This window comes from Malurus melanocephalus, unplaced genomic scaffold (genome assembly GCF_030028575.1).
Source record: "Malurus melanocephalus ecotype Western Australia unplaced genomic scaffold, MMel_1.1 scaffold_968, whole genome shotgun sequence".
Classification (NCBI taxonomy): Eukaryota; Metazoa; Chordata; class Aves; order Passeriformes; family Maluridae; genus Malurus; species Malurus melanocephalus.
In genome coordinates, this window is record NW_026624200.1 from 103,709 (window position 1) to 119,814 (window position 16,106).

A 16,106-nucleotide genomic window follows, 5' to 3' on the forward strand; every position below is an offset into this window, starting at 1 on the left:
CTCAYRCTCAAAATGAACAATTTAGCCAAGCTCAYACATTTACCAGCATTAAGTAGGTACATGCATGACCTCATGACCGAGATAAATGTATCATGTGCAAAAACACGTAAGCAAAAGCCAAATAAAAGCCTTGTACTAATTTAAATTTTAATTCAGACTGAGGAAAAAGAAACAGAAATTAAAGGCTTGTCTAAAGATTAAAAGGAATTACAACAGTATTTCAGACAGAAAATTTAAAATTATCTGTAAGCATAAACAAAGAACTTGAAATATAAAGATATAAAACATGGCCACCTTATACCAGCTACAAAAATAAGCTAAGCAAGAGTTAAAACAGGAAAAACACTGAACTTGTCAAAAGAAACTACTTAAAGGTGAAAGACAGAATCATTAAAATCTACATTTAAGAAAAGACATCAACATTTCTCAAAATAACTAATCAGTTCCATAAAAGTACACCTTATAAAAAAACAGAATTTTTTTTCATTTTCAGTGCCTTCTCAGTGCCTTGCTATGTTCCATGAAATAGATACCTGTCCAGGGCACAAGTAATTCCAATAAACAATAWATTTTTCACCAACTATAATGTAAATCAAGAGTTAAGAGCTATAACAACGGAATTCATTGTTATATTTCACTAATAATTCTCAATTGTGTGCTAGACTCCTGCACACATTTTGCTGCGTGTTCAGACACACAGACTCCTGTATTTATATGCTCCTACACAGAATAACTTCTATGTGCATGACAGCAAACCCTTTCTGAAGAGTTGGCCTGGAATCAATGGTAACTTGAGATGAAAACATGTAAGTAGAAGACACAAGAAGGGTGTGAACTACCTGACAGAAGAGCGTGACATTTTAAAGAAAAGAGTGAAAAATTAAACTGTTTCAATTTAKAAATGCCTGCTGGTTCTATCAAATTACAACAAAGGTAGAAAACCAAGCATTTGCTCCCCTCATGCAGGAAGTTATACACATTACAGCACATTTAACAAAGATGTAGCTTGAGAAACACACTCATTTCATGGCAATTATAGTGGAGCTGAGTACTCATCCTATTTAAAAGTTTTTATACACCTGTCATTCTTGACAGCGTCAGTGATTCATCCCYGGGAGACACCATGCTCATTTCAATTTGTCTGTCGCCTCAGCTGAAAAATCTGTTTCCCTGCTGAATAGTCACAAGGATACTGCCCAACAACCTGGGCATCCTTCCTACACACTGAGAAAAAGACATCAGATAAGGGGTTTGTTAGCAAGRTGAGGTCTGGATTCCTCAGAGCTCTTTGATGGAATTAATTAATTCTGTTGAGATGATTCATTCAGGTGCAAAGGGTTTCTACAAACAGCTTCACTGACATCTCATGAAATCAGCTGCTAGCTAGAAGGCTTAGCCTTGCAAACTATTAACAGACTAACCATGCTACTCTCAGTTGTGCAGAGGAATATTCTTCCCCCTTTAAAGAGCAACTGTGTTGTTCCATCCCACACAGGTAGTTTAAATCCTCCTGTAACACCATCCATACATCACAACATAAAAGGAGCACTAATGATCCTTAGGAAGATGTCTKTGCCAGTAATTCATGAGTCAGGATTTTTTAATTTATATTAAGTCATTATAATTATAACTTCACTGCCATGTCCTACTATTTCTGGCTATCTATAGGAGAATAAAGATGTCCCCAGCTGCAGCAGCACAGGATTTGTGTATACTCCAGTGAGAAAAAAACACAARAATATGAGCAATTATCACAATAGGTAACGTCCAAGTTATATTTAGAAAAAAACTACAGGAGCAAGGGACAAACAAGCAGTCACATTCAAAATACAGGTCAAGACCTTGCTTCCCCAGGTAACAGAGAGATATGAGATAAAAATACCACACACACAAACTAGTGGAAAAGTCTTCTATAATAGGGAAGTTAGCAATATATGTATACATACAAACTTACAGGTTGTTGTAATTCTGCTTCATCCCAGGCTCCCCAGCCACCATCTTCCCAGCTCGTTGATTTGCCTGCTTTAAGTGAAAAAAGACTTGTCACATGAATACAGCATAGACAAGAAAATTATCATTTTCCTTTCCTCGCTAATGAATTACAGACTTTTTCATGGCAGATACTAAAGGAGTTCTACTGATAGAACTCTGAAGAGTCTTATTTATCTGCATTTTATTTGCTTCCATTTCTGACACTACAAAAGAGTAATAACAGAAGATGTACCCYATGTACAAACTGGAAATAGGTATAACACCCCCTATGCCACATTAATTCTGACAGACTATCCAGAACTGTGGACAAGCTTTATCTTAGTGCCTGAGACAACAGCCACTGATCATTCAACAGGGCTGTTCTCCACTAGAACAAATTATCCAAGCAAATTTTTTTTTCTCAGGTTCTCATGGAAATTCTCATGGAAAAGAGAGCTAAGACACATCTGTAGTTTTATACAGTAAGAGGGCATAAGGGGGGAAAGCCTAGGTGTCTACTTTACARAAACTCTCCAGCAGATAGAGACATAAAATCTCACTGCAAAATCTAAGCCTTAGTTTGATTTATGGAATTATTACTGCTCCAAAGACAAGAAAAGCCACATTTTGTCCATTTCAGGCGGCTACAAAGGGAAAAGACACAGCAGGCTTCCTAAAATCCCTCAGAACTTTCTGTATATGCCCCCAGATGCTTTACTAAGACAACCTGTAASCACATGAACCACATATGCACAATTTTATGAGACAGTATTTCTACACATGTGTAAAGTATCTTTTGTAATGTGGATTAWCATCCAGTTTAAATTAATTACAGGATCAGCCACTAGCAACAGAAGTTCATTTCAAAAGGGAACAATGGTACATGGATATTAATCTGTGACCACAAAACATCTGAGCCCAGAATAATGCAGATTCCACCAGCACCAGCAAAGCAAAAGCTGAAGTTTTGGCCTCTGATAAGAAAATGAGCACAAGGACCTCAGTCRTTCACATTTCAAGACAAGAGAGAGGAAAATTAATGAGATACTGATCAGTTTCAATTATGTCATTCAGAAACCTCAATGTAACCACAAGCTCACAAAATACTCAAAACACCTGAGAAAACAAGATTCATAGAGACAGGCCAACTTCCTAGTTATAAGAGTGAATGTAGAGGTAATTTTTTCACCTAAAACACAGAACTTGACATAAATTTAAAGCCAAAGGCATTTAGTAGTAGCAGATGTACAATTCTCAGACACTGCCACCATAGGACCCTCAATAAATATCACTCAAGTTCAGTACCAAAGCCAAGAACTGACTTCCATCCAAGTACGCACTAGAGTGAAATCTGAAGTAGTAGCATCAATAAGACTTCTGGAATTTCTTTCAAAAGGATTTCTCTGGAGTTTTTCCATTAACTGGTGACATGGCAAATTTGACCTTAAGAACAAGTTCAAACATAATGGCAAAATCAGTTTAAATTTAGTTTTAAGCAAGCAAGATTCTACCATTTTGCACGGTCAAACAGTATAGGCAACAAGGTTTGTATAAAGAACAATTTTATTTGGTCTAAAAACTTGTAGTTCTGTTATCACCAAGCAAGGAAAGGCTAACAACAAAACAGCAATCCGTAACCTCTCCGTTCAGGCAGATTTAAAATCTTCTGTATGCCTAATGAAGACAACCTTAAAAAAAAAAAAAAGACAAAAAAAAAAAACTTGCTTAAGCCAAAAACTTTACACCAACGCTGTTGAGCAGGTATTTTAGGAGACTGTGGAAGACAAAATACCCACTCTATTTTAACTTTGTGTGATTGAAAGGTCTGTACCATCAGAAAAATGGGCAAGTCAGACAGTTTTACTGCATCATCACCATCAATACAGATATAAYTGCACAGTTATTTTAGACATAACCACATAAGCAACACGCTTCCAAGGGTCAGTGTCATCTTGTATTTGAGGCTGAAAATTTTCCATTGTACATACAAGGAAAATTACGCCACATACTGTTGAATATAGTAACCACAAGAAGAAAACAGTAGTTAACATCAATGTTTAGAYTAGGATAGCTAATAAAACTCTGCTTCTGTTTGCATTTTATTATCTCAAAGACAAAAAAAAAATCTCCTTCCTATAAAATTCATGGGGAAAGAAATTTGTCCATGTGCCACGGTCTAGAGAGAAACAACCATACCCAAGAAACATAGTTAGGGCCAATGCCTTCCCTACAGCACAGAGAAGAYCAACCTTCCCAAGAAACCTCAGCCACTTCAATTCTGAGACTGAACACCCACAACAYAAAACTGCAGCTGTGAGGATTCTTTCTGCCACTGTGAATAACTATAATTTCATGGTAGCTGTCACCTTCCTGGGATGATACTAGATAAATGAAAAAAAGATGGGAAAATGATGTAATRGTGAGTCACCATTCCATTGACGCAGATCCACTGAAAACGCAGGTCTTTTGGAACCTTTGCAGACCCAYTCTGCAAAGCCAGCACCTCCTCCAGCTTACAAGGGTTTACAAGCTTGCTCCTTCACATCCATCCTCCACACTGCATAGGCCATCACAAGATGCACTATCATACGTGCTTCTCAAGCCCCTGCATCCATCTTGTCTTTCTTCCACATATTGTTTCTTTTTTTGAAATGAAATTAAAATTGTTTTCTTATTCACATTATGCTTATTATTTAGACATTTCACCTATGCAGTGAATAGTGAAGCAAGACAGTAAACAATCTCTGGAATAATGATCAGAGAAGGCATGGAGGAGACACTATCAAAAAGTAACTCAAAGCACCAGATATTCACCTGTGCCAACAAATTAAAAAGTATTCCATGGAGGCTGCCAGCTTCACAGCCTTTCCCACCCACCAGCACTTGATAAGGTTGGTCCAGTGAGAGTCCAAGTCCACTGGGTCCAAGTTCTGTTATGGTGAAGATTTTAAGAAATACCCCACYATTTCCTTTAGTAACATTACAGATTAGAACTAAAAACTGTGGAATGTAACACATTATCTAGTAACCAATACCTAAGCAAGCCCTAAACAGTTGAAACACAATCATTTTCTCCAGTCCCTCTTTGGGAAAAAATTTTAAAAACCAAATTTTCCTGCACAAATCTCTATTTCCATTCAACTCTACCTTTGACTAGTAACAGATGTCTTAAAAACAGTTTTCCCTGCTTGGATAAAGCAGCAATATTCCAGATTTTGCCCTTTTTTTCATGCATGTTTAGTGCAATCCTGATACCACTGGATCACATAATAACAGAAAAAATAGATGCAGTTTTTCTCTTTAGGCCAAGACATGGAGACTGACAAATACATTAGGCTATTTTGCCAACATTACTAGGAAGCCTCTCTTGAGACTAGCTGTAAGTTTGTTTCCTCTTCTCACTTCAGACATCCTTAAGTGGGGAAAAAAAACTCAAAAGCATTCAAACTAAGTTCGTTTCTTAATCAMAAAAATAACCACTTGAATATTTTTCTTCCTTAAGGTAGTCACAGTTGCTTTCAACAGAATAAAAAATGACTGAATGAAAAATTATCCAGATCCTACATAGATTTTTTTAAAGTAATACTGCAAAGCTCCATAGCTTACAATTGTAACTCAACTTCAAAAACAAAGTTGACATAGCAGAGAGAAAAAAACAAAGCCCACAGGAAACAAATGAATCAGATTATATACAAAATATAGTATTCCACACTTTTTCTCAGATGCAAACAATGCTTTAAGCGAGAGCAAGAAAGAATGAAGGTTGTGCATTGAAGGAGGTGTTAAACCAGCAAAAACTCATCTGAGAAGATAATTTGGATGAAGTACTCTGATACCATTCTGTCACATATGAGAGTATGCCATTTACTCTTCCACATATCTGAGATGTATTTACTACTACAGATGTAACCCAATTCAGACATACTGCATATTTGAACAACATTTTACATGAAAACTGAAAGAAAGGACTACTAAATGTAAATAATACAATCTGGAAAGGGAGGATCTGATTAAAGAGGCAATRAAAAACAGCTTGTCAGAAGAGTATTCAATAGGAATATATAACTGATTCAATGAGATTGATACAGACAGAGTTAACAACAACCCTAGTGCTAAATGCAATCCAGAATTTCATTTTGTAATGTATTTTTTTCATTGTAACCTTGTCGGCAACTCTGGAATAAAAAGCCTGGCCTTCTACATTCCTGAATTACATCAGCTGATCCAGATGAAGTAAAATGTRTAACTCCAAAGATGTTTAGAGAACTGGGCCGAAGTGCACTTTTCAGGCTGCTATCAACATAACAAGGCAGGATTTCAGAAAGAAGCTTTTCTGATAGGCTTAAGTCGTCACATCTACTGTGAAAAGATGCAGCAAAGTGACACCTCATAGGTCTGAGCAAACTCTCAGGTGAGGGGGTCAACTTTCTTCTTCCCCTGAGTAAGAAAACACTCACTATCACAAATGTAGATATTCCTTGGGAACTCTCAAGGTCAAGTTTGAGTTTGTTGSCTTTTTTCCTTATTAATTTCATTTACATAACAGCAGATAAACACATCTGGGAAATAAAAATACCTGCACACCAAGAAAGAACTGTTTTTTTTTTGTTTCGCCTTAACACCCCCAAAGTTTATCAAGCAGCAATTCTACTTGGGTATGTCACTGAATTGTGATCATCAAGTGTATAAAATTACTTAATACGCAGTTCAGGCTGTGAGTATACTGGAAGAACAGAGACATACATCACTGTAAATAAATGGCAGCTAAATTCTTCAGTTTACAAAGATCATAGAAAATGTTATCTGTCTTGCTCTATTTTCTGCTCTTTTCAGGTAAACATCCATTAAATAGTTTCTGAATGCTAAATTTCTGTCATGCCTGCAAAGCCCTATCACATTTTGCAAATAAGATGGATTTTTTTGTTCACATATATGCCTTTTAGACAGCTGTATAACAGAGTTAACTGTTGCAGCTGTTTTCTGATCCAGCCAGCAGCAGCCCAAAACCTCTTCAACACAGCAAGATGTCAAATTAAATGGGATGCAAACACTTCCTATTCCCAGTATTTGCACATTTAAAACAGCAATTTTCAGAGCCACTTAGACACCACAMGGCTCAGGCTCCATAGATGATTTGTGCCTCATTAGCAGCACTACCCTTCCCAGACTCTTAAATTCTCATGCTTGTTTTAGTCCTGCTCATYAAAATATGAAAAAGCACTCAAACCTTTTTTTTTTTTTTCCAAAGAATAAAGATATAGCAACTCCATAAGAAGCATCTTTAATCAGCTTACTCTGTAATACCAGGTTTATTTACCTAAACCACGTGAGGCAAGATCCAGCCCAACCTGTTATTCTGATATGGGCAATAAAAAAGCAGCTCTATTTTGCTTCATGGCARATCAGTGGTCAGCACAAGCAGTCTGTGAATATTTCTTAAATTATTTCAGCAGGACATTATTAGCAATTTTAACAGATGATTGCATAACTCAAGCATCAAGCACTCAAACCCTACCAGTGTTTAGTGGACTGAGCAGGAAACAGGCACCTGCAAAACTGACTTCACMCAAGGGTCAAAGGAGGAGGACACCGTTTTTTTCTCCCCAGTTTACTAGACAAGTGTATCCTTTGCACAAACAAGACAGGCTGTTGGGCTACAAAAAAAAACCCATAAGTGAAGTTGTAGTTGATAGGATGTTTTCCATGATCTTGTTAAATGTGTTTAAATGCTTACCTGTACAAAGAAAGGCAAAACAAAAATCAAGTCCTCTTGGAACAAAAATCTAGATTTTTTTTTAGTTACCTACACCTGTATTTTTATTATATGCAACACTTTCATAAGCCTTTTCAAGTTGAATTTGAAATTGACAATCAGATTAATTTTTATAYAAATGAAATATACTATGTTGAATACAAAGTGATAAGTTACCAGTTTTTTACTCAAACTAAAGACATCTAACTTCAAAACTGGATTAAAATCATGGTATCACATGGAGATTTAGAAATGTATAGTGCTTGCATTTTCAGAAGCAAGCAAATTCTCTTCATTTAATATCTTACTGTAAAAATGCTTTTACATTAATCACCATAAATTTTATTGGAGCAAATACACTCACAGAAAATATTTTGGTTAGTTCTGTTAGAATCAAAATATGGTCAAAGAAAAACAGCATTAAAAACTTCTTTGCTCYATGACTAAGAAACAAAAAAAGACAAGGCCTACAGCCTCTACTAAAACTCCTAAACACCACACATTGAATATCCCAGAGGCACCTTTTCAAAAACATTTSTTATCCAAAACCTGACAGGAGTTCTTGAAAAATCTACTAAACACCTAAAACATTAAATTGTGACTAAAATAAGTTGTTAACTCCAATCTGCTTTTTTAAAATGAAAATATTTAATACATTTATTTCCCTAAGTTAGCCATCATTTTTCACTTAACTACAACCTTTAATATTAGCAAGGTTTTTCATACAAATGAAGTATAGCTTTAAAAAAAAAGCTACTGTATCTGCTGGTCCTCAGATAAAAAATTAAAAAATCCTTATAGTTTTAACATGTGTTTGCTGGTATTTATATAATCGTTTATATGAAAATAAACACAGTTTAAGTTTAGAACTAAAGCTTGATTTGAAACCAAATTAATATCTTCTCTGTTGAACTTACTAGCCTTAGTCTTTATTTTTTCCATGGAGTAAAAACATAAAAGCTGATTAAAATCCAAGTTTTAAAACATGCAACCTTATTAAACTGTTTTAAAACAGTACATTCTGACAACAGAAGAGTTTTTACCAAGGCATTCCCTGATAAAAAGCATTTATTTATATCTTGCTTAGTTAAAAATATTTGCCTTGGCCCTTTGTGCCATAGAAGTGCAACACACACTTAAAAAAACAAATAAAACCAGGAAAAACTTGCTTGGTTTCTCCTCAGTGCACAGCACAAGAAGCAGAGCTTTGTTGTGTGTTCTCACAATTCCTCACTTAAATTTTATTTACAGTGAAGAGTTCTTACATGTGAGCAATGTAACAGTCAAGGTAGGCAACAACCATACCAGAGAAAAGGGAGCAATTTTGGACTGCCATGCAACAAGTCACTTGCTTACTAAAAGAAATGAATGGATTAGTGTGTAGGTGAAAAAAGCAAAGGAAGAGAGCATGAAAAATCGAATTAAGTATTTCCAACGCAAGCAAGGACAGTGGGTGACCAAGAGACAGGCAGTAACTGCAGGATTCAGCACTCAGATCGCAGCCCAAGTTACAAAACAGCCCTGCAGCTTTGGCTGCTCAGCTGTCAGAGCACAAAGCAGCAGCAAAGCAGAATTGAAGGAAAAGCCTAATGAGGAACCAATCTCCGGTTCCACACAGCCAAACCCAGCTTCTTTAAGTCACGATAACTMCACAATTTAGTCACTTCTAATTTAAGATACCTCTGCAAGTTGTGGCAGCGCTTTGACCTCATCAAACACAAATACACCAACAATTTCTGCTTCAAAATCACTAAGTTACAATCTWAAGTCTAAACCACTTTGGGAATTCTCACTTGCTGATATTTACATTTCTTTTTCCTGAACCATGAAAACAGCTGTGGTAGCAAAAAAAATTACAGGCACAAAYCCAAAAGATTTCAATGAATCTAAATGAGCATTATTTTGAAAAWCACTCACTTCTGCCTCAATGACTGAATAAGCAACTACAAAAATAGTCCAGAATACAGCTTCTCATTAAAAAGGAACAGCAATACACTTTGGAACATGTATCTTGTTTGCTTCTATCATTTTGGTAGATTTTTTCTCTTTATGGTTGCCATTTGATAAATCTAATCCATTAAAACACTCAAGCTATTTTACACAAATGACTCTCATGCACCATCAAAYAAGTGTAAAATACWAATTTCTTTCCATACRTACTTCTAGAAACACRAACACATTCCAATCCTTCGCTTTTATACTCAGAATTCAAGATATACGAACAAGCCTTCTGTTTCCAGAATCCCTCCTTTAGATGCAGATGATACCAAAAAAAAGCCATATGGAACCTGTTACRCATTTTTCAGAGAACTATTAAAGGACAAGCACCACCAGCATCAGAAAACTGTTTTCTACCAAAAGTTTTGCACACAGAAGTTTTAGTCACAAAATTAACTATCTAAACAAATAACGTACTTTTAAATTTTTTAACCATTGTGTCTTCTTTTTAACAGAACCTGTAATTACAGGACAAAGGCCAACAGTTTAAAACAGGGAAAGAACGGATTTATACCATATATTAGGAAGATTTTTTTTTTTAATAACTAAGAAGATGAGGCACTAGGAGAAATTGCTCAGAGAAATTGCGGATGTCCAATCCCTAGAAGTGTTCAAAGGTAGGTTGGATGGGGCTTTGAGCAGCCTGGTCWGGTGGAAAGTATCCCTACTCATGGCAGGGGGGTTGAACTAGAATAACTTTAAAGGTCACTTCCAACACAAWCCATCCTATTATCTCCCATCTGRTAATTCCCCCACAGCCATTTYAAGTTTTCAAAATAAGCAYCTTGATATCTTCCTCTCAAAACTCTTATCTATCTACAGCTGCGAGTCCTTTTACAAGCATCATCCTTAACTTCTTCATTTTCCCTCCCTAGTGCTGCCAGAAAGCAAAAAACATCAGCTAGATATAGTCTGTATATATAGGGGGAATTATCTATATATACGTATACATACAGTGCACAGTTAACACATTATGGCAGTAACAAACACATGGCAGTGTTTCAATCCCCTGCGCTGTCTGTCCTGGCCACAAGAACACAGCTTCTGTGTCAGGCAGCTCAGCTTGCACTGTGCACTGCCTCATACAACAGAAACTTGGTTCACAACTTCAAACTGTACTTGCTTTAAGATTTGTTGTCTTTTAATTTAAGCTGCCAAGCTAAACCTTAAGCATAATTTCAGCACGTTCTGCATTCTTAGATAACCTTGCATACACAACGTGTACTGTCTTTATGAGAGCGTCTTCAGACAACTGCACTCTCAGCAAGAAACCTACAACTTTTAAAGTTTGGGACACGCAGGGTCAGTGCCAAACAGCTTCACCTCCACGCCACGTGGAAAGGAGTGACACCAGAGAACAGCTGGGCACCTGAAACTTCCGGACGCCAGGAAAATCTGACCTTGCAGGTGAAGAAGTGGCAGCTGTAGCGAGACACAGACCCTTTACCGCAGGAGCGATGCCGAGCACTCGGCGAACACRGCCACCCGCGAGCGGGCAGGGGGGTGGCAGCGCAGGACCGAGCGAGCGCAGGATCTGCAGGGACGGTCCCGCGGCCGGGCGGCCACTCGGGGGCGGCCACAGCCCCGCCACACGCGCCGGGCCCCAGCAGCCCCGGACTCACCGCTCTCCCTGCCGGCCGCGGCGCTGCCCTGGCGGCGGTGCGGGCACAGGAAGTCGCGGGTCAGCTCCAGGTCCTGGAAGTGGCCGAAGGGGACGAGGGCGCAGGACATGCTCCCGGTGTCGGTGGTGCCGCCGCCGCCACCCAACCCGGAAACGCTCGCGCACTTCCCTCAGCCCCGGCGCGGCCCCGCCAAGGCGCATGCGCGGCTCCGCGCCACCGAGGGGCGGTGCTGAGGGAGGGAGTGAGCGCTGACCGCACCGCGCCCCTGGGCTGTCCRTTCCCAGGGTTCRTCACACTKTGTGTGGAAATTTCTCCCRGTGTCCAACTTATACCCRCCATTTCCTCTTGTTCTGTYGCTGGTTGCCGGGGAAGAGAGGTCATCGCGCACGTTCCCACAACCTCCACTCAGGTRGCTGTAGAGAGCGGTGAGGTCAYWCCTGAAACTCCTTTTTTCCAGGCTAAACARCCCCAACTCCCTCAGCTGGATTCACCATCCAGGCCTRTTGATGAGCCAGCATGGCCCAAAACACCCATGTTTCTTTGATGAAYAGAAAACACCTCTAATGGTTAGTGAGAACAGGGTTTCTTTCACTCTTAATTGCTCTTGCAAATACAAAGCTTTTGTTTAGGTTTAATGTCAACCCATTTCTATTCCTCCTCTGGACACTTAGGCATCTGAGTGACAGCAGTGATTATGATRAGTGAGATTTGCTGTGGGGTGGCATCAGTGCAATGCTGACTGCTGATCCGAAGCCTCCAAAACGTTCTCTTTGGGTAARGACAAAAAAAAGAATGTGTGGGAAGAATTACGGTTGTTTTCTGGGCCCCACAGAAACACAAATTCCCCTGTGCATAAGACTTTACAAATTTTTTAATGAATCCTACGTGACTAGCCTATATATGTATGTGTGTGTGTATGTATATAAAAATTCAGTTTCTTGTTTTCACACAGGGCTCTTTTATGTGATAAATAGCAATGTRTGTCTTGAGTAAGCTAAAAGCAGAAATGACCAAGAAAGTCCAAGTTATCCTGYAAGTTTAGTTTGTTGTCTAGTTCTTCTGTGGTCTTTAAATACCTTCTAAGACAAAAGAAATTTTCATTAAGAGAAATTTTATCCCAAAGTGGGCTCCAATTGGATTGTCCTAAGAGCATAGACTGTAACATGTTATAAACTGCAGAAAATCTCTTGTGAGATTTGCAAAGAAACTGGTTTTAACTTACCCTGACCACTTTTTAATGTCTTCAGCTGTTCTACTTTGTTGCAGTGATGTAGTGGTTTAAAATCCAACAGAAAAGTCAACCCCACTGAAGCTGCCCCTCCTTCCCTGGCCCCTTCAAATAATGGACAAAATGCTAGGAAAGACCACAAGCAGGAACCACAATTTTACTGAAAATCTTGTAATAAATGCAATATCAATAAAAGAGGACACAAAGGAGGCAGTGCCCACAAGAGAGTATCCAACATGGAACAAACACTTCTTGAAGAGAGCCTGGAGTTATTTCTTTTTGCTAGCTTTAATATAATTTGTTCGATATAGTGCACTATACGATCCTGTACTATRCATTACGAGTAGTTTTAACTTTATACTGTGTAATAAATCTGGTTAAAATCTTTTATCCTATAATGTGTCATAATAAATAATTCATTTTATATAAATACACCTGAGGTGGCTGCAATGGGGCTCTTGGTGTCCATGGCACTTTATCTCAGTGCTGAGCAGCCACGCAGTTCTGACYCCTTCCATGTGCCCAGCAAAAAGACATGGATCTTTGTGCTTCCAGCACTCCAGATTTCATGTTGAAACCACAGTCCTACAATGAAGTGGGGGTTATTGAATTAAACAGTGCTAGAAACGCCACCTGTCTTTTCCTCTGTAACCAGGACAAGTAATCAGGGCTCAATGATAATATTGCCCTTGGTGACTAAAGGAACATTTTGTCTTCACATTTCAAATCTGTGGTTCCTCAGGCAATACACAGGTTAGATTTGAATTTAAGCAGATGAATAATCCTGTGKTAATTCAGTACAGAGTTGTTCAATCCTGTTTTTCTGAACAGGCATAGAATTACATGATGTGGAGCAATAGGAAGGATACCCTTTGAAAACAAGGTCAGAGTTGGAAAGTTGAGAGGAATGGATAATTGAGAGGAATGGATAGTGAATTTGCAGATGCTCTAATTAACCCTTTAAAGCCTGTAGAGGAAAATGTATTAATTGACATTTTAGAAGTATAACATTCACAGTTACCAGTAATGTCGTGTGAATGAACAATGAGCATGCAAGAAATTAAATTAACAACATGGTTTGTCATTCTTTAGGAAAGTGTTAATCACATGATGAAAATTTTCTTCATTAGAGACTAATGAACAGTGTAAGACCRTCATATGCCTGCCTGGTTTGCTGTGCATAAAGAAGTCAAGTTACAATCGGCCAAGATACCAATGAAAGCATAAAATAAAGCAATGAATAATTCAGCAAATAAGCTGATTTTTCAAGACTTGAGCACAGATTAACATGTAGAGTAATAAATTGCATTGTCATAGGTCCTGATAATCAAAGACTTTAATATGGTTTACAAAAATGTGTAATTAGGCTACATACAGATTTCCACTTTATGAAAAGCAGGTAATTAATTGTTTAGGGTCAACCCAAGAAACGACAAGAGGGAAAGTCTTCACAATGAGAGACAGCAGGTTTAGATTCTATATTAGGCAGAAATTCTTGACTCTGAGGGTCCTGTGGACTAGCACRAGTTGCCCAGAGCACCTGTGGATACCACATCCGTTGAAGTGTTCAAGAACAACGGCTCTGGACAACCAGAGCGAGGCTCTGGACAACCAGATCCACTTCAAGCCATTCCTCCCCGCCCATGGCAATAGGATGATCTGGATGATCTTCAAGGCCGCTTCCAACCCAAACTATTCTGTGGCTCCTTGATTCAAAGTTGTTCCTCCTGCCATGGACTCCCATGCCACAGGCCAGAGTGCCCAGAACACAGAACCTACTCCTTTGTGACATCAGCCCCAGGGCTGAGGGCAGTGTGGCTGCTGTGGGCACTGYGGCTCTGGCTGTGCTGCTGCAAGGAGCTCTCAGTGCCTGCAGCTGACTCGTGYCTCTGGCAGCCATGAATTGGCTGAGACCCCTCATCCTGCTGGCTGTGGCTGGACTGGCACACAGCATRCAGAACACCTGCGGGTAAATGGCCCCAGGCCCAGGGAAAGAGCCGTGGCAACACTTTGGGCTTTCCCTGGAGGAGGCCCAACTGTCCCCCATAACCGGGCCACAGCTTCTCACCTGCCATGGCAGTTCCTCAGTTCCTTGGCAGCAGCCAGGTGCTGGCACAGACAGACACACACCCCATGGGCTTCCCTGGCCTGCTGTGGGTGCAAGCCCTTGTGGGGAGGGCAGAGGGCTGAGCTCCAGCCTGAGCCACAGCAGGTGCAAATGACAGCATGGAAATGACTTTCTGCTTACAGGTGGACYTGTGGCCTCCGACCCATGGTGTCTGACTACATACCTCATGATTACGGCATGACACGCATCGTGGGTGGCACAGATGCTCMGGCAGGATCCTGGCCATGGATCGTCAGYATMCAGCATCCCTGGTTACCAGGCCTGAAACACTGGTGTGGAGGGTCTCTCATTGGCACTGAGTGGGTCCTCACAGCAGCCCATTGCTTTGACAAGATCAAGTAAGGAAAAGCCAATGCTTCCCAGCAGCCTCCAGCTCGSCATTCCCCAGCCCAAGGCGTGCAAGGGCACTCACACSTGCMAGAGCACTGCTCCCTCTCTGCCTTGCCAAGCAGAGGWCTGGCAGYTGCTGGGCTGCTGCAATGCCTGGCTCTGCTCCSTCTCAGCCCTCTCTCCATCTGCCTTGCAGGAGAATCAGCGTTATGAAGGTGGTGATTGGGGCTACTCAGTTGACACAGCCAGGCCCTGGGGCACAAGTGCGCCGGATTAAGAAGCTACTGCGTCATGAAAGCTATAAGAGAAGTGATATAAGTAACGACATTGCCTTGCTGCAACTGAACAAGCCTGTTGAGTGCAGCCCCTACATCCAGCTGGCCTGTGTGGCCGACCCCTTGCTAAGAGTCTCAGAGCTGCAAAACTGCTGGATTGCTGGCTGGGGTGTCACCTCTACAAATGGTCAGTTCCCAAGAGGGGCTCCTGCCAATAGAGCCAACTCAGCAAACTAGAGAGAGGCCTTGGGCTTCCCTCTGCAAATGTCTAAGCTGAAGTCAGGCTGTGGGACATACACCTCTGCAGACATGGGCCAGGGCTGCTCCCCAAAGGCAGGCAGCAGAGACACAATGCTCCAGTGCTTCTGCAGAGGCAAAGCCACACCCTRGGGAAAGGGATTTCCCCCAGACAGGGGAGGAGAAGTGGCAAGGAGCTCCTGGGGGTTCATTTCTTTCTCTACTCACAGCTGAAGAATCAAGTGACATCCTACAGGAGGCCAAGGTCCATCTCATTGATCTCCAGCTCTGCAACAGCAGTGACTGGTATGCGGGGGCCGTCCACGTCTACAACTTGTGTGCTGGTTATCCACAGGGCAACATCGACACCTGCCAGGTAGGAGCGTGCCATGAGCCACTCAGCCCCCAGCAGCACGGGCAGCCCGGGCAGCAGTGCCCCAACACAGCCYGGTACCTGCTTTGCCCCAACACTCAGTCACCCTCCCAGTCCCGGCTCCCCACCACTGCTGTGGGGGCTTCTTCCACCCTCCCCAGCCACACCTGCTTGCCCAGGCCCTCCTTGGCC

General features: G+C 40.6%; 2 protein-coding genes across 7 annotated transcripts in view; one reads left to right on the forward strand and one right to left on the reverse strand.

Annotated features, from left to right (window-relative positions):
• The window catches only part of RAB3GAP2 (RAB3 GTPase activating non-catalytic protein subunit 2), a 43,221-nt gene extending 31,698 nt beyond the window's left edge, over positions 1-11,523 (reverse strand). For 2 of the 3 annotated variants that reach the window (XM_057386445.1, XM_057386443.1), the window contains exons 1-2: positions 11,344-11,523; positions 1,955-2,022 (exon numbers count right to left, since the gene is read on the reverse strand). In XM_057386445.1, the coding sequence (XP_057242428.1) occupies positions 1,955-2,022; positions 11,344-11,452 (177 nt within the window). In that variant the 5' untranslated portion in view covers positions 11,453-11,523. The remainder of the gene's footprint in view (positions 1-1,954; positions 2,023-11,343) is intronic. The other variant, XM_057386444.1, reaches the window with a different exon arrangement.
• Positions 11,524-11,652: 129 nt separating this feature from the next.
• Positions 11,653-16,106, forward strand: part of LOC130585810 (acrosin-like) — a 9,747-nt gene continuing 5,293 nt past the window's right edge. Inside the window, exons 1-5 of one of the 4 annotated variants that reach the window (XM_057386450.1) lie at positions 11,688-11,752; positions 12,015-12,117; positions 14,822-15,037; positions 15,226-15,491; positions 15,772-15,917. In XM_057386450.1, coding sequence (XP_057242433.1) covers positions 14,844-15,037; positions 15,226-15,491; positions 15,772-15,917 — 606 coding nt within the window. In that variant the 5' untranslated portion in view covers positions 11,688-11,752; positions 12,015-12,117; positions 14,822-14,843. The other 3 variants (XM_057386451.1, XM_057386449.1, XM_057386452.1) reach the window with 3 other exon arrangements.